Source organism: Volvox carteri (genome assembly GCF_000143455.1).
Source record: "Volvox carteri f. nagariensis unplaced genomic scaffold VOLCAscaffold_45, whole genome shotgun sequence".
In the NCBI taxonomy this organism is placed as follows: domain Eukaryota; kingdom Viridiplantae; phylum Chlorophyta; class Chlorophyceae; order Chlamydomonadales; family Volvocaceae; genus Volvox; species Volvox carteri.
The window spans coordinates 380297-404029 of NW_003307588.1; the positions used below are offsets into that span (position 1 = coordinate 380297).

The 23733-nt window shown below is 56.0% G+C and overlaps 2 protein-coding genes across 2 annotated transcripts in view; both read right to left on the bottom strand.

The window, feature by feature from the left end:
- Positions 1-958: 958 nt before the first annotated feature.
- VOLCADRAFT_95591 (uncharacterized protein) lies at positions 959-14294 on the bottom strand (the record flags this gene model as incomplete). Its single annotated transcript, XM_002954733.1, has 12 exons — positions 959-969; positions 1789-1887; positions 2033-2224; positions 4386-5648; positions 6150-7667; positions 9490-9687; positions 10777-10865; positions 11505-11569; positions 12441-12557; positions 13319-13460; positions 13619-13751; positions 14255-14294. The coding sequence occupies 12 exons, from the start codon at positions 14292-14294 to the stop codon at positions 959-961; spliced, it is 3867 nt and encodes a 1288-aa protein (XP_002954779.1).
- An 808-nt stretch (positions 14295-15102) lies between these two features.
- aca1 (calcium-transporting ATPase) overlaps positions 15103-23733 on the bottom strand; it is a gene marked incomplete at both ends in the record, with an annotated part of 15934 nt that continues 7303 nt past the window's right edge. Inside the window, 10 exons of the mRNA XM_002954734.1 lie at positions 15103-15158; positions 17895-17983; positions 19475-19566; positions 19976-20122; positions 20393-20491; positions 21051-21282; positions 21527-21594; positions 21899-22081; positions 22621-22725; positions 23084-23208. Of these exons, the coding sequence (XP_002954780.1) occupies positions 15103-15158; positions 17895-17983; positions 19475-19566; positions 19976-20122; positions 20393-20491; positions 21051-21282; positions 21527-21594; positions 21899-22081; positions 22621-22725; positions 23084-23208 (1196 nt within the window). The remainder of the gene's footprint in view (positions 15159-17894; positions 17984-19474; positions 19567-19975; positions 20123-20392; positions 20492-21050; positions 21283-21526; positions 21595-21898; positions 22082-22620; positions 22726-23083; positions 23209-23733) is intronic.

A 23733-nucleotide genomic window follows, 5' to 3' on the forward strand; every position in this document is an offset into this window, starting at 1 on the left:
CCAGAGGCTGCCAACACTGTTGCGTGCCAGAACTCAGGAAGCAAGGCGGCCGTTAGGCGTGAGATGCAATCGTATTGTCCACCTCTGCATTGAGCACCCCATTGCATGTCTCTGTATCCAGTAATCCTTTCCTCAGAGCTATTTGGCACCCACAGCCAACATTTAGCCGGTGCTACCCACGGATTGTCGTGTATGTCGTACATCTCCCATCTACCCTGCTCCCTTCGTGAGATCATAGTAATCATAGGGATGAATAGCGGGTAGTTAATAGTTAGTAGTTGGTTGTTCACATGGTCCCGGGGCTGCATCTCTACATGGAAGGTGCGCGTTGCGGCTCCTTAGCGGATGCATCACGTGAACCTGGCAATCCCATACAACACCGAGTGGAAGCCAGCGCGCTAATTTCCCCTCGCCTCACTGTATGTTGGCACATTGTTGGCACAACCTGAGTACCTGGGACCGTCGGTGCACTTGGTAACATGCCGGGTCCTCCGCCTGCGTCTCTGCAACCCTGACACAACCCTGACACATGGTATACCTTGTAATGGCCACACAACGGAGTTGTCGCAAGAGTTCCGTACTCGATTCAGTAAGACGTCCTAATGTATATTTCCACCACAACACTTAAACCTGGCCTGGTAATAGGGTTGCTGTCATCACCCCTGGCAACGACGGTGGTTTACAGGCGGTGGACAATGGACGTGGCCGTCAACATCACGTACAACAGCACGTACGACAGCAGACGGAAATAATGGGAATGAAATCGTATGCACTGTTGAAGCCTATCTACCCGCCAATCATGCGGACGAAAGAACAGCAACCAAAGGCAGGAAAAACGGAGGAACAGAAGCCTACAACCTTAATGGCCTAATGGCCGTAAGTTTGCCGCACGCATCTGCGGGATTTGTGATTGCAGAGCTGTTGGGAATCTGCTGCCATGTTATTCGTCAATGCCCAGCTAACGAGGGCCTATGGGTACAACAGCAAAGGGACCTTGGTTACGAGGGTGCTTAACGCTTACTATTCTTGCCGAGCCATGGCCTACCGAATAACTGAAAACCCTTGTACACGGATATGAACCCTAACACAATCAACAGGCCAGGTTTAGGTGTTCTGGTGGACATATACATAAGGACTTGTTACTGAATCGAGTACGAAACTCTTGCGACAACTCCGTTGTGTGGCCATTACAAGGTATACCTCGTGTGAGAGGTGTGTCAGGGTTGCAGAGACGCGGGCGGAGGACCCGGCATATTACCAAGTGCACCGACGGCCCAGATACTCAGGTTGTGCCAACATACAGTGAGGCAAGGGGAAATCAGCGCTCTGGCTCCCACTCGGTGTTGTATGGGATTGCCAGGTTCACGTGATGGATCCGCTAAGGGGCCGCAACGCGCACCTTCCATGCAGAGATGCAGCCCCGGGACCATGTGAACAACCAACTACTAACTATTAACTAACCGCTATTCATCCCTATGATTACTATGATTACCTGAGGCTCACGAAGGGGGCAGGGTAGATGGGAGATGTACGACGATTTCACGCCTAATGGCCGCCTCCTGCTTCCTGAGTTCTGGCACGCAACAGTGTAGGCAGGCTCTGGTGCTGGTGGTCGTCGTCATTGCCGATGTGGATGCTGCTGAAGCAGGCGAGGGCCAGGACAGCGCTGGCCCCCGCTGGCCCCCCCCGGGATCCTTGCCGATTCATCCGAGGCGGCGCATCTTAATCGACTCGCCAGCCGGGTCCGGATAGATCCGAAGACCAGTTCGAACCTGGCGGTACTCGCACCTGCGCAACGCCATGAAACACAGAGGCGCCTTGCCCAGCTGACGGCGGCCATGCTGCCACTGGCACGGCGGCAAGACCCAGGCCCGAATCCGCGAGTGCCTGCGCCATCACCAGGTCATCCAAGAGAACCTTGGCGCTGCTACCACTACCGAACCCAGCTTTCACCAGCTCTCGCAGCAGCTCCTGCGGCTGCTGCAAGTAAGAGCTTGAAGCTGCTCCTGCTGCGCCTGTACAGCTACCTCACCGCCAAGCCCAGCAGCGGCGGCGGCGGCTGACGCCGCCGCAGCGGCGCCGTGATATCCGAGCTGGCCGATCGCCTCAGCCCCCATGTGCGGCCAATGCATCACCGCATCCGCTGGGGGCTGCGTTCTGCGCACCCCTGAAGTTGTCCAGACGGGGGACAACCCGTTTTGGCCGCCGCCATAGCCGCTTCCGGCTGCCGAGGCCGCAGCGGTGGGGGGCAGCGTGAGGGGGAAGTACGAGTGAACAAGCGTGAGGGTGAAAGCGTTAGGGGGAAAGCTTGAGGGGGAAAGCATGAAGAAGGTTCGAGGAGGAAAGCGCGAGAAAGCGCGAGTCACCGTACCTAACCTTACATAACCTCTAACACATTCATAAGTCGCCATGTTGTGTTCTGCCCCGACCTGTCTGGGACCGCATTGGCTCCCGTATCAGTAGCAAAACATGGCTCCAAACTGAACTCTACCACCCGCCAGATTACCTCTCTGGTTGCTCAGGTTGGGTGGGTTATGGTGGGGATCGGTTGCACCATCCTCTGGGTCTGTCTACCCCTCCCGTATCCCCTGAGTAGAAAGCGTAAGTATGCCACAGGGAGTTCACTGTCTGAGGCTAGCGAAAGGCAGGGTATATGGGAGATGTATGACATCCACGACAATCCATGGGTATCGCCGGCTAAGTGTCGGCTGTGGGTGCCAAAATAATTCGAAGAGTACATCACTTAGAATGAGGATGTCAATCTCTCGCGGAAACGAATACTGGGTACAGAGGTGTGCAAAGCTCCCTCCCTAAACTGAAAACCAAAGCAAGGATGGCACGTTCTCTGTACGAAACACAATTTTCATGGACCCTCAAAACCATATCCCGCAACCGCGTCCTTCAACCGTATTTTTGATCGCAATATCCCAAAAATGCCACTTGCGGACAATAATGCGGTTGCGTTTCGTTCCGTTGCCCGACGGAATTCGTCAACACACCTCACGGGCCTGACACGCTCTTTAGCCTTCATGACCACCACCTTGAGCCATACATACATACATACATACAAACATACATACAAACAAACTAAGTGGGCCGCTGGTGAAGCTATACCACCCTGTAACAACATCATACAAGCTGTTGGGGTTAGGAATAAAGGGAAAACGGACTGATGACCAAGCATGCTCGAGTATATTTATTTTCAGGAACAGCGGGAAGCTCTAGCTTTTCATCCCGCATGTTTCCTCCTCTTGGCCTCTCGCAGCGAAGTGCATGGAAAAAAAGTTGTATATGTATAGCTGTGTGTATATGGACGCCCCACGAAAAACGAGCTGCGTCACGTGAACGTTGCTCAAGAGGAATCATGCGAATCGAGTACGCTTGTTTTAGGTACAGGCAGCTTATTTAACGACAGTTTCACGTACAGACCTGAGATGACGTAGCTCAGTGTCCGTACACCAGCACGTGATCGTCGCAGTACAGCCACGTACTCGTGAACTACATATTTTGAATATAAAACGAATTATGGCTGTAGCCCTACGTAACAAACATATTGTCCTGCGCATTATACCTAGCTGCAATGTGCGAACCCAAATGAAGATTCCGTTGGAACGGAATGTTTGAACACACGTCGATCGATCACCCGTGTTTTAATCAAAGTGACAATTGCGGCGAGTCCAAGCGTGTCCATCGTCACTCTAGGCCACGCAGACTTTCAGCAACAAGTGGTACTCGCACAGAAAACAGCACCCGCCCGTCAAACACCGGTGCAGTCCATCCGACGCGTGAGAGCGCTTCCGCAGTAGCTTGCTTGGCGTCAGCGGCGTCTGTAACTCCTGCTGGTGCTGCTGCTGCTCCTGCGGCTGCTGCTGCTGCTGCTGCTGCTGCTGCTGTTGGTGTTGCTGTTGCTACTGCTGCTATTGCCACTGCTACTGCTGCTGTTACTACAGCTGCTACAATTGCTGTGCTACTGCCGCTACTATTGCTGTGCTACTGCCGCTACTGTTGCTGTGCTACTGCCGCTACTTTTTGCTGTGCTACTGCTGCTATTACTGCTGCTGCTGCTGTTCCTGCTGCTGTTCCTGCTAGCGCTGTTGCTGCTGTTGCTGCTGCTGCTGCTGTTTCTAGTACTGCTGCTGCTCCTGTTGCTGCTGCTGCTACTGCTGCTGCTCCTGTTGCTGCTGCTGCTACTGCTGCTGTTGGCGCTGCTGCTGTTGGCGCTGCTACTGCAGCTGATACTGCTGATACTGCTGCGCATGGAATGAACCCACAGCCGTCGCCGCCGTCTCCACCAAAAAACCACATATCCTCGGTGTTTGCGATCGCCGTATCCGCCGCCTGGCCCGATGATGCCTGCCCCGCCGTTCCCGCGCCCGCGCCCGCACCGAAGCCCGAGGCCCAATCCGGCCCGCCCGGTACGTCGTGAATTCGATCCCCCGGCGTCATTGTCAGCGTCAGCGCCGGCATTGGCGTCAGCATCAGCGTCGGCGTCGGTGTCGGCGCTGGCGCTGGCGCTGGCCCTTTTTCCAGATCCAAATCGAAGATCCAGTCTCCCAGCAGCTCCAGATCCATCTCTGCATTTGCCCCGTGCTGTGCATCATCACTATCATCCTGCTGCTCAGTCATCTTTGAGACCTTGACATGACCTGGGTCGTGGTTGGTGAACTGTCGCACCAGCTGATCATCCGGCAAGGCAGGACTTCGCCTCGAGTTCAGTACAGCATCAGGTAGCCAGGGCTCTAGGTCCGGACCCCGCCGGTGTGCGAGGATTGAGGGGGGCCTTCCGTTGAGGGATAGTTCGACAGCCTTGGCGGCGGATACCTCCTCGACCCATGGTGCGCTGGAGACGTGAGCTACGGCAGAAGAGCGTAAGGCGCCTAACGGCTCGTTGCTAGGTGGTTTGACCTGGTAGCCTGATAGCGGAGGTGACATGGGCACCACTGGCGTGTGCCCTGGGACTTGCTGCTGCTGCTGCTGCTGTGGCGGCGGCGGCGGCGGCGGCTGCCGTACCTGCTGGTCCATAAACGGTACCTCTACTGGTTCATTGGGATAGTGCTCGTACTGCTCGTACTGCTTGTACTGCTTGTACTGCTCGTACTGATCGTACTGATCGCACTGCTCACGTTGCTGTTCAGGATGCTGATGCGTGTCCTGATGCGTCTCCGCATCCTGTGCTTGCGGCTGCAACAAATGGTGTCGTTGGCGCTTCGCCTTACGCTTCCGCTTCTGCACCTGACGCTGTTCCATGGCAAACCGCAATGCCCACCTGCCTACCGGGCCCACAGCGTTGAAGGTAATGGGAGGCTCAGCGTCCTCTGAGCCGGAGCCGTCGGCGTCGGCGTCGGCGTCGCCGCTCTGGGCGTTATTATTTTCGGGTGCGGCACGGGGCCCGGCAATGCTGTCAGCGCCGGCGGCGGCGCCGCCGCCGCCGCCGCTGGCGGCCGCGCCGGCGGCGGCGGTCACGTCAGCTGGTCCCCTACATAACGGCGAGCGGCTATTAGCAGCTTGATAGTTTGGGCCGCTCCGGGGAAGGCTTTTGATCAGGTTTATGACCTGCGCGAGGTTATACAAGATCGTTGGACCCGTTGCGCCGCGATCCGTACCGCCGCCGCCGCCGCTGCTGCCGGGGCCGCCGCCGCTGGAAGGTGCTGCAGCGGGGATACCGTTTTCGTCGTCGTCAGTCAAGTTGTCAGGTACGACAGGTAAAGCCGGTGTCGGACGGGGGGGATTAACAGGGTTATGATCCCCGCTACCCCCCGCTGCTTGCCTGGGCACCGCCGTCGGTACTGCTGTCCATCCTGCTGCAGCATCGTCAACGTCGACAGTGCTGTTAGCTGCAGCTGCTGTCGCGGCTACTGTTGCTGTTCTGGCAGCCGTGTGTGCGACATGCATCTGCTGAGCTGGCTTGCCGCTGTCTAGCTTGTTGGGGGGAACTAATGTTACGCCTTCTTCCCTCCGGCCGCTGGTCCTGCCGCCACCGCGGCCGCCGCCGCCGCCTTCGTAGCTGCCACAGTAGCCATCGGCGCCTCCGCCATCGGCGCTTCCGGTCCTGTTGCCCCCGCCGCCATCGTCGCGGTTGTCACCCTTGTCCGCAATGGCGCTGACGCCGTTCCCATCTCCAGCGTTGCCCGCGCTTGCAGGCCGATTACGGCCGTTGCCGGTTGCAGTGTGTGCTGGCCGCCCTGTTGCGCCCGAAGACCGGCGTTGAGGCCTTGGCGGCGGAAGGAAAACGCCTCTGGGCTTTTGCTGCGTCTGCAACGGTGCCTCTGCCGCTGAAGGCGGCATTGGATTCGGCAGCAGCCTGGAATCCAGCATCTTCCTGTCGCCCTGATCCGGATCCGGATCCGCCATTCGTGGGGGTAGATGCTTAGGGTTAATCTGCCGCTGCACAGGTGCCTGCAGCGAATCGTACGGGTATCGCGGCGGCATGTACGGCTGATGCTGCTGATGCTTGGGGTAGGGAGACGTGCTTTGCTGGCGCTCCCACAACCCGGATGTGTCTGTCGGGTTGCGCCGGGACGGCTGGTGCAGGTCTGCCTCCATCAGCATCACCATGTTTACTGCTGGCGGCGGCAGCGGATGATGTACGACGTTCCCACGGAGATCCAGGCTGTGATCCCGTGGGCTCTTCACCGTCATCTCACCTCCCGCCGCAGCAGCTCCCCTACGTACATCCACATCCTGTACGAAATACGACATGCCGCCGTCAGCATGTACGACAGCATCATCGACAGGATTATCCTGATCGGCCCGTCCGGCACAGGCGCCCTGTGGAAAGCTGTCGTCCAGGTCGTCGAACAACGACGCCAGGCCGTATGCGGTAGACGGGCTTAGAGCGATGGGGCCCGAAGGGACTGGCCGTGGCGACGGCGGTTGCAGGGCGGCTGCCGCCGGCGGGAGAAGAACCGCTCCTGTGGTCCCGGCGGCGCGGCCTTGACCTTCCTCCAAATCAAAGTGGCCAGATGGATTAGCTTCGGCGGGGCCTGCAACGGGCGCGAAGTTTCTGCCGCAGCTTCCAACCCAGCGGCCGCCGCTACCGCCGCTGCCGGCAATGTGATCTCGGATATCCGCATCACTGAGAAGATTACAGAGCACTTCATCCAGCGTGCTGTCTGCGACGGGGTTCGATTCCGGCGGCGAGCAACAGTTGCAAATATCCGCCGCCGGAACGGGATGAGTCGCGGTTTCGGAGGCGGCAGCAGCGATTGCAGTACCGGCGGCAGCCGGAGATGTCACCGCCACGGCCCCGGGTGCCGATGTACTGACTTGTGCGCCGCCGCCGCCGCTGCTGCCGCCAGCGGCGGCCCGTGCGTTAACCAACGCCACTCCGCCGCGACCGCCCTGGGCCCCAAGGGCCTCAATCATGCTGCTCCACTGCCTCGGCGGCCCGCGGTTATCACGTGGCTGCTCTTGGCCTGGCGCCTGTTGTAACAACAACACACGCCGTCGGGCTTCTTCCGGCTCCAGGAAAGCTGACGCGAGCTGCAGTGGCTGCAGTGGCGGAATCTCACTAGAAGCTTCGGGTTGAGCTTCCATGATGGTCGGCGTGCCCGCTGATATCTGCATCGGATGATATTGCTCCATATCCGGATTCATGTTCAGGTTCAGGTTCATACTTAGATCCAGATCCAAATCCAAATCCAGATCCAGGTCTATGTGATCAGGATCTGAACACCCAGGTCCAACGGCAGCCCGGACAGCCCCAAGCTGCGCAGGTACGGTGACTTGTACGGCGGTTACTGAAGCTATGGCTTGTTCTCTTCCAGCGCCTGTAGTCTCTGTCGCTGCCGCCGTTACCGCCGTCGCCGCCGCCGCCGCCGCCGTAGTGGTTGGCCCACAGACCTGCAGCGTTGCCTCTTCAGGTTTGACCTCTCCTAGGTTGGCGTTACAGCGGCGGCTGTCGTACAGGCCCTGGCTTGAATTATTATAAGCCAAGGTGTTCGCGCCTCTGCTGATGCCGCTACCGCTGCTGCTGCCGCCGCCGTCGTACCCACCGCCACTACGGCCGCTGCCGCCGATGCCTCTATCGGAGCGAAGGCCGAAGCCGCTGTCAAGCTGGTCGATCCAACGGAAGGGTGATGTATGCGCATGGGTGCATACGTGGGTACTTAAAATCAGTGGTGCATATGTGAACTTCGTGCACATCCAGCCGCAACTGTTGCGGTATGATCTGGCTGGCGGCTACATTTCGAAAATTCATATGTGTGTGTGTCTGTGTGTGTCTGTGCGTGTTGTCTGTCTGTGTCTGTGTGTGTGTATATTGGAAGGATTGCACGGGCGCTTTTTGAGGCCCCCCGGCGCGAACTACAACATTAAATCCAAAGGCTGGAGAGCATGTAACGCTAAGGAAAACTTGACCAGGGCTACGGCAAAGTACGGGCGACGTTCTTCACACTTAGACGTGGTCAAGTTTAAAACATGGTCAAGTTCTTAGCCGGCAAGCCCCGTGTCCCGTAATTCCTTGGCAACACATGCTCTTTAATGCGCGAGGCTGCAACCGAGATGACCGTACACATGTACGATCCAACGACGCCGCTATGTAACCCAAACTAAACACATATACAATTACGATGTTCACTTGACGACATAGTAAAGACAAAGCAACGACCTATGATCACCAAGTACGTACCGTACGGCTGCTGACTCTCATAATTGCCGTACCCTAAACAGCCACAATTACATATTCAGTCAGTCAGTCCTCCCTTACCTCAGCCTCGACCGCCGCAGGGCTCGGGTCGCTGTACGTGCAGGTTGGCGTCACCCCCAACTCACCCCGCCGCCGCTTTGCCTCGGCTGACCCGTAGCGCACGTTGGGTAGGGGGTTGGATGCCCTCTTGGCCATCGCCTGCTGCTGCTGATGATGATAATGATGCTGGCGCAGCTCCTGCTGATGCTGATGCTCCTGCTGATGCTGATGCACAGCCTGATGCGGTGGGTGAGGAAGAAATATATCTTCTTGTTGCCACGTCATTTCGCCCGGTAGCTGTTGCTGATCGTATGAGAAGTGCTGCTGCGGCTGTTGCTGCTGCTGTTGCTGCTGCTGCTGCTGCTGCTGCCGCATGTGCAGCTGTCGGTGGTACGGCTCGTGGCATTGCACCTGGGGCGAGCCTGTATGTATGCATCATAAATGCGGGGCCAGAAGGGATGAAATTGGTCGATTCTGGTCATACCTAAATCGTTTAGATCGCACATAGAGCTGAACAGGAAGACGAAGACTCAATAGTTCTTCGACCAGCACGCCGAGTAGCCGCAGCAGCAGTCCAAACACAGCAGCAGTGAGCAATAAGTCAGCTTTAAGGCAGTTGAGGAAAGGCTGAGCTACCGGTGGAATGGACCGTTGGAATGGACTTGGGAATATGCCGATACCGGACCCAGCATAAGGACTAGCCGGGCCTTCTATGGGACCTGCTATGATACGGTACCGGGCGGTGCCCACCTGAAGAAGCTACACATCATAAGCACACCCCAACTGTCAACCCTGCTGCCTACCTGACACAGGAGGGGCGCCGCTGCCATACGCTTCAGCCGCCACGGTGCTGCCGTACTGCTGTACGACCCGGTGGGAGAATGGGCTGACCAGCAGCTCTTGCTGCTGCTGTAGCTGCTGCGACGGCGGCTGTTGTCGCGCCGGCAGCTGGAGCCTTGGCGGCGGCGGCGGCATTCCATCTTGGGATGCGTGCTTGGCAGCTGTAGCAGTAGTCGCAGTGGCTTCAGCAGTAGCGGCATCAGAGCTAGCGGCACCGTCACCATCACGACCACCAGCACCACCACCACCAGTATCCTTAGAGCAGCCATACAGTTGATTGGTGGTGATTGCGGCGGCCTGCGGTTCGGGAGCTGCCGCCCTGACCGCGTTTCTTTGGCCGCTGTACCCGGAGCCACTCAGTCCTGCCCCAGTTGGTCCCAAGGGAGCCTGCTGCTGCTGCGGTTGCTGTTGCTGCTGCTGTTGCTGCTGCTGTTGCTGTTGCTGTTGCTGTTGCTGTTGCTGTTGCTGTTGCTGTTGCTGTTGCTGCTGCTGTTGCTGCTGCTGTTGCTGTTGCTGCTGCTGTTGCTGCTGCTGTTGCTGCTGCTGTTGCTGCTGCTGTTGCTGCTGCTGTTGCTGCTGCTGTTGCTGCTGCTGTTGCTGTTGCTGTTGCTGCTGCTGTTGCTGCTGCTGTTGCTGCTGCTGTTGCTGCTGCTGCTGCTGCTGTTGCTGTTGCTGCTGCTGGCTCTTAAAAGAAGCCCCAAGGGTTGGCGCCGCGACTGGCAGGGCGGAAGGCCCACCTTGCTGCCTCCCTATCCTTGGAACGTGGTGATTTTGTTGTTGTTGCTGCTGATGCTGATGATGCTGATGATGCTGATGATGCTGATGATGCTGATGATGATGGTGATGATGGTGATGATGTTGGTGTAGTTGAGAGTGCTGGCGCAGCTGCAGTTGCTGCTGGTGATGCATCTTCTGCGGTTGCTGGTGATGATGAGGACGAGGAGGATGATTATGAACACTCTGCATATTCTGCACCTTCTGCTGCTGATGATGATGCTGATGCTGCCGTCCGAAGGATCCATGGGGAAGAGCAGCAGGCGGCGGGTCGTCATTCAGCGGAGCCAGCTGCGCGACCGGCGGGGCGCTAAAGCTTCCTTGCTGTGCCCCCCTCGCTGCCGTAGGACTTGTCTCTCCAAGCTGTAGCTGACGAGGCGGGTGGGCCGGGGCGGCGGGCCCTGGACCGGTATTCCAGGGTCGTGGTTGCCGACCCTGATGAATCGACACCGCTGCGGAGGAGGAGGGCGGCGTACCTGCCGCTGCTGCAGGGATGACGTTGCTCGGGGGACCCGCAGGTTGGGGGCCGTTGATATTATTAATGTTTTGCTGCAGGACAATGTGCCTGCAGGGCGGAGACAAACGGGCAGTGGCAAGCAAGGTAGCGCCGCGGTCGCTCACGCAGTCTCATGCTAGCGGCAACGCGCCGTCGTGATGTATGTAACAGCTAGCTGTTGGCAGTAGGGGCGCACCAGCGGGTCACTCCTCGTGCGAAGGGTGTGCCCCGTAAAGCGATGCTGATTTTGCCATTTTTTGAACTAAATATGTTAAGGGGTCCCGTAGGATATAGTTCAAAAAATGGCAAAATCAGCAAAAAAAACCCGCCGTTGGGATAGATCCGCTAGATACCAGTTGGGCCGTAACCAAGCAGGGTCGGATAATTCAAGCTGGATCAGCTACCCGCCTGGACCCGTCACCTCTATGTCCATGTTGACGGCGATGCCTCCCTCGATCACGCATTCTACCACACAACACCCGCCGCATTTGGACCGTCCTGGAACCGTCCTGCTATTTATTACTTCTGCATCCCGTTGCCCAGGGCAGCGCCGGGGAGAGACCTTCCACTATATAGGTAGCTACGTAGCTAGCAAGCATATTCAGGCACGACTTCTCCAAACACTGCATGAATAGCTCAGAAGTAGTCCATATTCAGAAGATGCATCATGTCTCCCTCCCCCCCCGTTTCGGAGAACTTAAAACCTACCGCTTGCAGCGGCCGCATTTAAACCTGAGTGGCAGGCCAGCGGGTGGCTTTGAGGGTATCTCCACCTGCGAGTAAAGGAAAGCAAGTAAAGCGATCGGCGGGGTACGACGCTCAAAGCCTCGGAAAGGAACAGGTTATGCACACGACACAAACAGCAGATAGAACGAACGGGAGAGAGCTCACATCGTATCGTGTCGTACTATTACATGTTGTACTGGCCGTTGTCCAGCAACATGTTTTCGCCCCCCACCGGTCCCTTTAGGGGTTCAAGGGTTAGAGAGCTCGTGCAGCAGCTGTCGTACGGTACGGCACACATTTATACATGAAACGCGCTAGAGCTCCATCCCAGCATCATCGTGGGGAGGGACACCTTTCGGTGTCCAGCTACTACAGCTCGGTCATATCGCAAGGCTCAGCAGCAAGCATAGCATAGGCGCACATACAACTAGTACAGCAGCGCGGGATGGGCAAAGATTATATGCATGTCAAGAAGTCAACTTCGGGGAGTTTCGAACTCATGCAGATGTCCGGGGGATGTGCCCTGGTCCTCCAAAAAGTTGCGCTCTACTTTTTCCTGAGCTGCTTCCGTGACGGAAACGGTATTTAAATTATCATAGCGAACTGTGAGCGTGCAGGGCAAACCCATGTTACAAACAACAACGCTATTTATCATAATTTTATTTTTATTTAGTAGGCCCGTTACCCGAATGGGTATCACTGTCCCGTCGGAGAGAAGGTAAGGATAAGTCAGGAATTGCCATACGACAGGACGGAGCTATATGTAGCAGTAGTAAGAATGCTCTCCGCTGCACGTCTTGACGTCTTGACCCAACAGATCTAGCTCCTCGTAGGTCCGCCTTTGTTGGCCTTGATGCAAAGTTCCTCATCTTTCAGTCTTTCAATGGCAATCTCTCAACTCCCGCTTCGTCCGCTCACCTCCAGAGAAACCCCGCAGCTGGAGCAGGTGCAGACCACTCTCCTCATCACAACCACAGCCGCTTCCATGTCATGAACCGCCGCGTGGTCTTGCGGTGGTAGGGGCTCCGAGTGCGGCTGCGGCGGTGGTGGCAGTGGCAACGGCGGCGGCAATGGCGACAGTGGAGGAGGGAGAGAGGGCCCCAACTGCCCATGCCGGACGTTTGACGGTGTTGCACCAGGTTGTAGCTGACTCTGCTGCTGCTGCTGCTGCTGCTGCTGCCGCCTTTGCTGCTGCTGCGGCTGCTGATGCTGTTGCGGCTGCTGCTGCTGTTGCGGCTGCTGCTGCTGTTGCGGCTGCTGCTGCTGTTGTGGCTGCTGACTTCGCTGCTGCTCCTGTTGCTCCTGCTGTCGCTGCGGCATATTCGGATACTGCGGTTCGCGGCTCAACGACTGTGATGACCGCAGCCGTGTTTGTTCTGACTGGAGTGCGGCCTGTATTGGCTGGCGCTGATGCGATTGCGGCTGTTGCGGATGACGACACCACGTCTGATCCGGGAGGCGTTGGGGCAGAGGCGGCTGCTGCCCGCCGTACTGGCTTTGCTGATGGGGAGAGCTTGCTTCCCGCCGGCCGCCGCTGTGGTGCGGATTGTTACTGTGAGGCCTGGAGTACGTGTTCATTGAGTGAGACGACGACGCGTTCATTGCGTACGGCAACAACGATGACGACGGCAATGCTGCAGGACCAGCAGGGCCAGCAGCAGCCGTAGAAGACAGGGCCACCCAAGGCCCGCCATCCCTGCCGCTCCCGCTGCCGCTGCCGCCGAAAAAGGCATTATCAGAGCCATCACATCCACCACCACTGGGCTTCAACAGGCGCTGCGGTGGCTGTAGCTGACCGTAGCCATCAGCAGTAGCGGCAGGAGCAGCAGCAGGAGCAGCGGCAGCACTTCGGCGTCCTTGCAAACCCGGTGGCTGTAGCTGCCGCTCTGTGTACTGCAGGCGATGCTCGGGTTGCGGCGGGAAGTACTGCGGAAGCGGCTGTAGCGGTCGCGGAGGGTTTTGCTGCTGGTAAGGTAATGACGAATGCTGTAGCTGCTGCTGCTGTTGCCCATCTAGCGGGCGGCCGCCTGCAGGATGCCAAGGAGGCTGCAGCATTGGTGATGGTGGTGGCGATGATGTTGCAATTATTTCTTCACCTCCATCTAGGGACAGCGGCCGCGGCGATGTCGCCATTGTTGAGACATCCATTGGCATCATCAGTGTAGATGTGAACTAACTTAAGCCAAGCCAAGCCAAGCCAAGCCACGTAAGCCACGTAAGCCACTATAGCTAAGGAGCATGCGCAAGAGGCGGCAGGCGGCGAGGGCGGTCACAAACAAAAATGGGCTGTGGATGTGGATGTGGATGTGGATGTTGCAACACAGCTGGTCACGGTGGTGAGTTGTAAGCGTCCTCGAGGCGCCGCGATCGAGGCAATGGATGAAGCGAGGCAGCTGATCACGCGCGAATTTGTAAGAGATACTTCTTGTGAACTCTCTCGCCCACCAAGGCAATGTTAGCCGATGAAATAGAGAGCCGTAGAGCACCGTAATGGAACGATTCGTTGGAAGGTGTAGTGCGTGCGTGCACAGAAAACGCACGCACACGTCATAGGAAGCCGACGGTTGCTTGTCCCTTCAGGCTGCGCACAGCAACAGGCAAGAAGAAAAAATGGCAAACATTAAGGGCTTAAGCATTCTTTAGGCATAGCATACAGGCGCCTGGGCGTCGGTAAAGCTGGCCCCAGGGCGGGTCGGCAACGCCGTGGTCTCCAAGACGAAGCCGCGACTTACCAAGGCACGGCCGAAGCCTGCCCGCGAAGGCCACGTCCATTGCGGCAGAAGCGCCAAGCTTTGCAACAGACTGTCTATATAGCCCTGGGCACTTGCAGAGTGGAGGTTTGCTAGGAACACGGCCGGGTATATGAAGGGATGAAGGTCTTGGACGGGCCCATGGATTGATGACATGCCGTATGATAGATGTGCCGTATGATAGATGTGCCGTATGATAGATATGCCTTAAATACTCTGGAGCCGAGATATTTCACTTATCCAGATCCAGGCGTTTAAAGACTTTACACGCCCCACGGTTCATACTGCGTACTTTCCACGTAAACTGGGGCTCGTTTTATTTGCTGCTGCTTAGTGTCGCTGCTGCTCTCTCCAACAGCAGTACATCCCGTCCAGCGTCAAGACGCTTTTGTGGCGCGGCTCTCCACCGCTCCTTTGGGCTGTATATTTGTGACGCGGAAACCGCCTTATGGCCTCTCCATCCCTAGCTCCGTGCCATGTCCAGCTCCATATCTTAATTATCCTGGCGTTTCACACTGTAGAGCGAGGCATTGAGCTGGAATAGACATGCAGCCTAGCAGCCACCGGTCGTCTGGTAAACCTTAGGAGGGCCCATGCCCTAGCCATAAAGTCTTTTTGAGTAATAATACCGGGACTTCCTCACGCAGGTATTTATGTATGTATGTATGTATGTGTGTATGTGTGGAACAGGGGGGTCATATCTTCACCCTCTGGTCGCTACCCGGCAGACCCTGCCTTCCCCGGTATTTCAGGTATTCATGCATTTGTATGTGCAAGGGTAAAATATAGCATTGTATGTGTATGTGTGTGTATATGTGCTTTACACATCCTTATGCTGCGTTACAACCTCGTAAAGGAGCGTAAGGCGAGTCCTGCCGTACGAGCCCTGAGGGGGTCAGGCAAGGGCGGCGCTAGACAAGGGCGCAAGGGCTGAAGTCCGAAAGGATCGAGCCCGCCGGTTGATTTGAAGTGGCGAATCAGTCTTGGGAGGAAGTGGTCTGGGCATGATGCACCGCGCCGAGGAGGTTGCTTACGAGTCCATCTTCACGGCCTGTGTGCCAACAACGAACTGGTGACTTAGACGCCGCGCCGGCGAAAGCCAAGCCATAATAAGTGTCGCAGCCTTTCATGCGGACATGTTTTCGTTGTTTCATTCATTGGCGCAAGCTGAAAAGTGAAGGCAGGCCCAAAATTTACTTTATGGTGGTCCACGCTGCCGTCTAGGGACGTCCCCAAGGGACAGTTTGCGCACTATGGCGCCTAAAATGAAGGCTCTTAGCTCGCAACCAATGAAGCCGGTGAACAAAATTAGTTGTATTATAACAGGAGGGCGATATCCGACATCATGTAAAAAAAATATATGCATGCGCGAACGACGAGGGAACGAGGGTCTTTCTCCGAGCGCAATGCATAATATGGTGTGCATACGGCACATGCCGCCGTACGAAATACACGCACATTAATATCATGTACGTCAACCTCGGCCTCCCCTGGCCGCTGTGAAACCCGCTCCACATTCTGGCCTTCTCCCCCCTTTTTTATCGCTGCGGCGGCCGGCATCACATTCTTGTTTTGCGCTATTATCCACACCACTGCCCACCACCGCGCGGACCCAGACAGCCACCTTGATAGGTCCGAGCCCCTCGCAAAAACTCGCACATACGTACATACATACATGATGCATTACACGCATACATACGTACATACAGAGGAGCACACATCTTTAACCCCCCGAACATACATACATATATACGCACACCATGCACCCACGCACATACATACATACATACATATATACAGACAAACGGATGGACAGACTCACTCTCCACGAGGCGCGAAATTATCCAAAAAGCTGCAATACCGACCCTCCCTTCCACCCTTCACACATCTCGCTCCCTCTTTGACGGCGGTCTCGTCTTCACTCCCTCCCTTCTGGTGTATCAGCCTCCATGGGGCCCTTAATCCGTCTTCCCCGCCTGCTCCATGCTCGTCTGGATTTTATTACGACGTGGGGCTCTCCGCTGCAGTTAGCCAGCGGGGGCAAAAAGGGATCTTCACCTCCGCCGCCAAGGTGTCGGCCCATATGCAACCCCCAGCTGTACGGCACTACGCGTCAGGGGCCCTTGTCGTACGGTGTCGTAAATAGTGCGCGCCAGTAAATACCCGTCCATCGGTTCGTTGATACGATAGTCCCCAACCGCACAAACGGATTGCGTCAGAAAAACTCAGACGGGCACGCAGGTAACGGCTAAGCACCAACGGATTCGGAGTCCACCGCGTTTTCCCCCTACAGCCTACTAAATGCCCTCACAAATCCTCTACCATCACCCCAAAAATCCAAGGACATGCGCAGTGAGTGCCTGCGTACACATTCGAGCATTGGAGCGTCGTACATTTTTACTCCAGACTCTAGAAAGGATGTACGACAGGAAAGCCCCACTGATGGCAAAATGATAGGAAGACTATTTTATGTCCGTATGTATGTGTGTTACACCTTTGTTGCGTTGCGTTACCCTCAAAAGGTGTAACGGATCCATGCGAGCCGAGCATGTCTGCGTATGGGTCTATGTATATGTGTGGGGAACAGGGTAAGGAATCTGAAACGGCCCCTAAGCGTTGAGAACAACGGCGATAAAATTGTGTTTCTGTTTCTCAAGTCTGAGACACACACCCAATAACCCGCCTCAACTGCCATACGCGGTAGAACAACTCCCATAACTGTCAACCGCCAACCGACCAACTGCCGGCCGGTCGACTCCGCGCGCCGGCACCGAAACAATTTGTTTAAACGCCAAACTCAACACCTCTTAATACTCGTCCTCCTCCTACTTCGTTTCCCGCCCTCCCTCACTCTCGCTCGCATACTAGTCGCTCAAGTATTATAATTATTATCCCAGCAGACGCAATCTGGCCATATGTCTCCCTAGACAGCAACGTCCGCGTCTCCCTGCGAGATCTATTAATATGTGCTCGGTAGGTATACAGATATTAAGGATTTCAACCCTGTTGTCGCAACCCCCCGCGTCTTAAACAAAACTTCCACAGCTTTCGACACACCCTCAATAAACCCTGTCATGGACACGCTCCGAAACCAACTCTATCGCTTACCTTAGGTCCCCGTGTGTGTTTAAAACCCTTCCCCCTTCCTCCTCCTCCTCCTCCCGCCCCCCATAACCAGTCAAGCCCGGCGGGCGACCCCAGAACCTACCTCTCCTCAAATCCTTCCATCCTCCCCCTTTACAAAAGAAATGTGAAAATGGTCCCCGCAGCTGCACCGCAGCGCAGGAAATAATAATCTAAAGCAATTTAAGGCACCAAACAGAGCGCGTCGCTTTAGATGCGAACAAGGGCAAACCAGACGCGACCAGTCCGACGCGGCCAGCAAGCTGATCGACACATCAAGAAAGGAACCCACAGCCACTGCCTTCAATAGAGCCCGGGAATGTCCGCGCTTCGGGGGAAACGTAGGGTCGGATCGGGGGTACTCAGGCCGCCAGGTACCTCTGCACTTTGACACCAGCACCGCCTTGTTGTGGATGCATAGATAGGGGTCAATGTAGGCAGGTCGATAAGTAGCCAAGGAGACAGACAGGAGGTTGTTACTTGTTTTGGCAACCCGTACCGAAACTCTTAACTCTGCTGACGCGCAAATGACAGAAGCGCTCCTCAAGAGCCGTTGGAAAATACTGTCCGTACATAACCCTCGTACACCTGTGGCCGAGGATGACAGAGCGGGTACGGAGAGAGGGGCCCCGTGGGCAAACAGGCCTCGCCGCCACCACCGTCGTGTCGCCGCCGCTGCCGCAGCACAGGGCAGCACCAACTGAGCGATATCCCCCACACCCGCCTCTCATCTAGTTTTACTCCCAGGCTAAAGCTTTGGGCAGGATAACGCTACAGCGCCCTCCCTGCTTATGCTGCTGCCCCTGGGAATCATGCATGCAACATACATACATACATACATACATACATACATACATACATACATACATACATACATACATACATACATACATACATACATACATACATACATGCACACATACACACACATGCACGCGCCCACAAGCAAGGTACGACTCCTCTCTCATTCGAAACCTAGCCAAACTAAGCGATCCCGCTTCCCGTTTCAGCGTCCGTACGACGACGAAGAGAATCCGTACATTGCACTACAAATCAGCTACACGCTTCGTACGACATATACAGCGAAGACACAAGAGCCTTTGGGCTCCCCGGCAGGCAATTGCCGTACGGTTCCTAGATGATGAACGCCGCCCTCCACCGCCCGCCTCCGCGGCCCACATATGCACATCCACACATACATACCAACCCCGCATGCACTGCCGCAACCCACGTCCTCCGAATAAATGCCACAGAGGCCCACGTCGTACATTCGGGACCGCCGTAACGCTTGACAGTACTGCGTAGAGCACAATGTAACGCTGGATTTACCAAGAAGATGTCCCACTCAGCCAACTGACATACAGACAGACAGATACAAAGAAATAAATAGACAGACAGACCGACAAACAGACACACGGCGGTTCAACTTTCTGTTCCCGGTATATACACCACGGGACGACATCCTGTGACGAGGAGCCCGTAGCGCCTCTCCCTCCCCCCCAATATCTGTCCCTGTATTTTGTCTGCCGTTGTGGTTGCTGTCGTTGTTGTTGTTGGCATCGTCGCGCTGGTCCCCCGGGTTCCTTTTTGTTGGGTGTCGTGTAGAACTATTTGTTATTTTGAGTTGGACGGGATGGTAAGCACAGAGCTGTGTTGTTTTCTCTACCCCCTGATTAGGGCTTATTCCCAGGGACTGACTCGATATCGGACCCCTTGGCGGCAGCCAGGAGGCCGCTGCCATTGCGTTGACCATTCGCAACGCGGCCGTTGTGTTGGTGGCGATGATGATGGTGTCCTCCGTGAGAAGCGGCGTCCTCCGCCAGCTCCCGTACAAGAGCCGGGTCGTCAATTTCGGGCGGCAACACCGCCTCGAACCGCACACAGGCCGGAATGTTCCTGCACAACAAAAAATTTGCGTTTGGTTTGTCGTTATCGAATTTATATACATCGAAAAAGACTTGAGGAAAAAGGAAGCGCTCGGAGAGCGCCAAATGAATCGTCCTAGTTGGAACAACTTTTTCCCGTAGCTCCGAGCCTTCATCTCGTGAGTCTTTTACCTCTCGTAGCTCCCTCACTCACCTGGAGATTAGGCGGGTGAGGAAACTGACGGGCCAGGCGCCAGTACCGATAGCGATGGACGCAAGCCACTCCTGCCAATCCAGCGGTTCCACCTGTACGACGTGCCGTACGGACGGAATTCACTCGGACGAAATTCATTGCAATACGCACAATTTACATGTACATGCTGCCGCAGTCGCACCAGAAGAGACGCCGTCGCCATCTACAGACCTCACGCCAAGCAGGGCGCCTTCAACCTCAACCACAGTATGCGCTTCACCTGCTGCTCCTCCTAATCCTCCTACTACTAGAACAACTGCACTCTCCAATATGCTCCCCGATAAGACAGAAAAAACCTGAGATACAATTGCGAACAATATACCTCCGCACAGAGCTGCACGGAAAGGTACTGCACAACATCGTACGACACTGTGCACATCGATCGATGCTTGCTTTGCACTTTGATTTTGTACCAAAAAACGTACTGTAAGGACACTGCACTACACGGTATTCGAATTTTACCTTGAAGAATAGCCCCAGGAAGTTGATGATAATCGCCTGTAGACCCATGGTGATGGTGATAACAGCCAGGAAGATCCAATTGCCAAAGAACCCCTCAAAGACATTGTACTCGTCGTTAATACGACGGGCGTTAATCTCGTTGGCAACCTGGCAGACGAAGAATCAAACATTTCGGTGTTAGACCGTTTTGATGTCGATTGTTGTTTTGTGTCGCTTTCTGAAATATATAAAAATGATATTCTCTTTCCCCTTCCAAAAAACACAAACATACCGAATCCTCCCCTGCCCCATAACCCATAACCCATAACCCCCTTGAAAACCCATGACCGCGGGGGGGTGGCGTAGTGTGTGTCGCCGTACAGTACGAGTGCGACATCCTGCTACTGCGACTACTGCTCCTGCTAGTAGAAGTAGCACCTGCGTGCAAATGAAGATGTTGAAGAGGAGGGACAGAGGTCGCTTGTACTCATCCTCGTTGTAGTCCTTGTATTCATCGTCCATGTAGCCGTCCACGGCCTTGGGAAGGGGCCCCCGGCAGCGAGTTGGCCGGCGGGCGGGCGGGGGAAAGGAGGGAGAGGCGGGGAAGAAGGGAGGGATGGAGGGAGGGAACCAGTGAAAATCAATAAAAAGTGATGATGAAACAAATATAACATTTTGGGTGGGAAGGGGGTATATGGGTAAAGATTTGAAGCAAAACACAGAACAAACGAACAGACAAACACACAATGTCAAAAAGCAGTGCTGCAGTACACACCAGCCATGCACTGAATTGCCGTACCAACCATTACATATGCGAGACTGCGCAACCAACTATTATTATCATTACTATTCCCACACTGCCTCTCTACCCCCGGGAATGAGGAGAAAAAACACAAAACATCATCATCATTCAGGGCTGGGGCCCCCAAATGGGAAATGAAGTGCAGAGGCGGCAAAGGGGAAGCGGGAAAACACACAGACACACACACCAACACATACCACACACACAAACCCAGCCATTCTCTCCCCCTCTTTCCCTCACTCCGCGCCGCCCCCTTCCTCGCCAAAACCCCAAAACCCTCAACCAGCCACCCACCTTAACCCACTGGAAGCGGTCGCAATCCGTGGTGTTCCTGCCGTACGCTCCTTTGCACAGTGCCGTACCCATGTCCGTCGGTACGGCAGCTGGCGCCCATTCATTCTTCAGCACGCAGGACCCTCCAGACGCGTTGTACGGAAAGCCGCAGTACGACACGGCGTTGCACGCGAGCTCGACGGCGTTCGGCAACGTAGCGGCCGTTATGTTGACTTTGCCTGATAGAGCTCGCCTGCACCGCACCGCATTACGACCACCAAAATCATCCGTACGAACATCCGTACAAGCACAAGCCACTGGCATCAGTACCAGCAACGACACGACAGAACAACACCTCCTTCCGCGGATGCATTTTGCCGGTTCGTGAAATCAAGCACCCCCAAACCCCGGCCCCCCATCCCGTTCAAATACACATACAAACGCATGCAAACACACACACACATACACAAGACACCCGATCCCACCAAGCAGCTCACCCTGCCTTGTTAGCGCACTCTAGCTGGTAGTACGTCTGTTTGTCGTGTACGAGATATCTCTCCAGACCCTGCGCGCGCGTGTGTGTGTGTTGGGGGGGGGGAGAGAACGTGGCAACATTGACAATGTGGGTCAAGGCTCGCTCGCGAAGAGACACCAGATATGAGTGGCACAGCACGCTGCCACAGCAGCTGCGCTGCGTGGCTGCAACTGAAACTGTACAACATCATGACGACTGTACGACAGCTTGATGCGTACGACACCGCGTCCCGCCCTCTCTCACACGAACTTCCCCCGTTTCAAACTCCACCTCCACCACCACCACCACCCCGATTCCATAACACCCAACACCAACCCGCACACAAGTCTCTGACCTTGGGGCCCATGGGCAGCAGATACAGGCACAGGAACATCCAGAGCATCTGGTAGCAGCCCTGAACGAAAATGTGTTTCGACATCTTCCAGTTGATCAGGTGTTCCGTACGGCCGTTAGGTCGTTGCAACAGAAGGGCCGGATGGGGGTCCTCCGTGGCCAGGGCCAGAGCGCCCATGGTGTCCTGTTGGGTTGGTTGGGTTGGTTGGGTTGGTTGGAGAGGGCGGGGCGAGCCCCTAGGTTACAAAATGAGGCGGCTAGGATAAGGACAAATTCCCCTCCCTCCTCCCCCACTCCTCCTCCCCCCTCCCCCTCCCCTTTTGCCCCTTCTGCTCCTTGGCAGCAGCTTCACTCGATCGTGGTTCATCTTTTCCCCCTTCCCCCCATCATCAATCAGTACCCCCACTCCCCCCTCCCCCCTCTCCCACTCCCCCCTTTCCCACTCCCCCCTCTCCCACTTCCCCCCTCTCCCACTTCCCCCCTCTCCCACTTTCCCCCTCTCCCACTCCCCCCTCTCCCACTCCCCCCTCTCCCATCCCCCCCTCTCCCACCCCCCCTCTTCCACCCCCCCATCCCCCATCCCCCACTCCCCCCTCTCCCACTCCCCCCCTCTCCCAACCCCCCATCCCCCATCCCCACTCCCCCATCCCCCACTCCCCCCTCTCCCACCCCCCCATCCCCCACTCCCCCCTCTCCCACTCATCCCGCCACATCTCCTCGCACCATGATGAGGTTGACCCAGAGCAGCTGCAGGATGTTGAGCGGCTCATGTCCCCCCGCAACAGCCCCGACGAAGGCGGTCACCAGCGCCACGAAGTTCACCGTTAGCTGCAGCACCGCATCAGTCAACAGACATACAGACACGCAGACCGCGTGGGGGGGGGGGGACATATGCGAGAGCAGCATGGGAAGCGAACACAGACCGGAGGGGGAGGGGAGGCAGGTTGACGAGGGGGTGACGTCTTGTTGAGGGGGTGGAATGGGGTTGCTACGGTTCTGTTTTCAATCCTTTTATGCCACCTTAGTCTTAGCCTCAGTTACGTTTGGTTCATCATCCATTTTCCGACTTGTCCAGGTTCTGCTGCCTTCGGCGCGCACTTGATGTCGGCGGCCAAAACTGCTTTCGGCGGCTAAAACCGGCACTCACTCACACAGGCCCACCTCTCCCTCCTCTAGCGCCGCCCACCTGGAATTGGAGGAACTTGCGGATGTTGGCGAACACGGAGCGACCCCAGAGCACCGACTTGACGATGGAGGAGAAGTTGTCGTCCAGGATAACGATATCGGCAGCCTCCTTAGAAACTTCCGTACCTGAAATCGTATGTATGGCACGGGAAAAAATATGCCTCCAAGAGCCCGTTTTTTTTTGGATTTGACTTTGGGTTCGGTTTTTTTTGTCCGGATATGCCTTTCCGCGCAGACATCGACGTTTCCATTTAATTCATTTTCTTTCCCTTTCCGCGTTCCTTCGTGTGAGCACTAATTTTTTTGATGAGCATTAACTAATCGTACAAAGTACGTGGTGAAAGGACGTCACATCGCTCACTTTCTTAATCGCCCCTTCGACAGCTCGGCGAACATACACACAGAACCAACCCGTTTTTTAAGCTTCCCGTTTTTTCCCATCTCCCCAATCTTCTCACCGCCATCGGCTTCCCCCAAAGCACAGTCCCCTCCCTTTGTCGAACCTTCCTGCATGCGCTCCCCCCTGGGACCCCCCCCTCCGTTGCTTTGGACACCAAAGGTGCTGTCAGGTGCCTGGGATGCAAGCCAGCTGTAAGTTGTGTTTTTCTCTTTCCTGCATCCCAGCATCCGTCCCCCTTTCCCCCCCCCCTC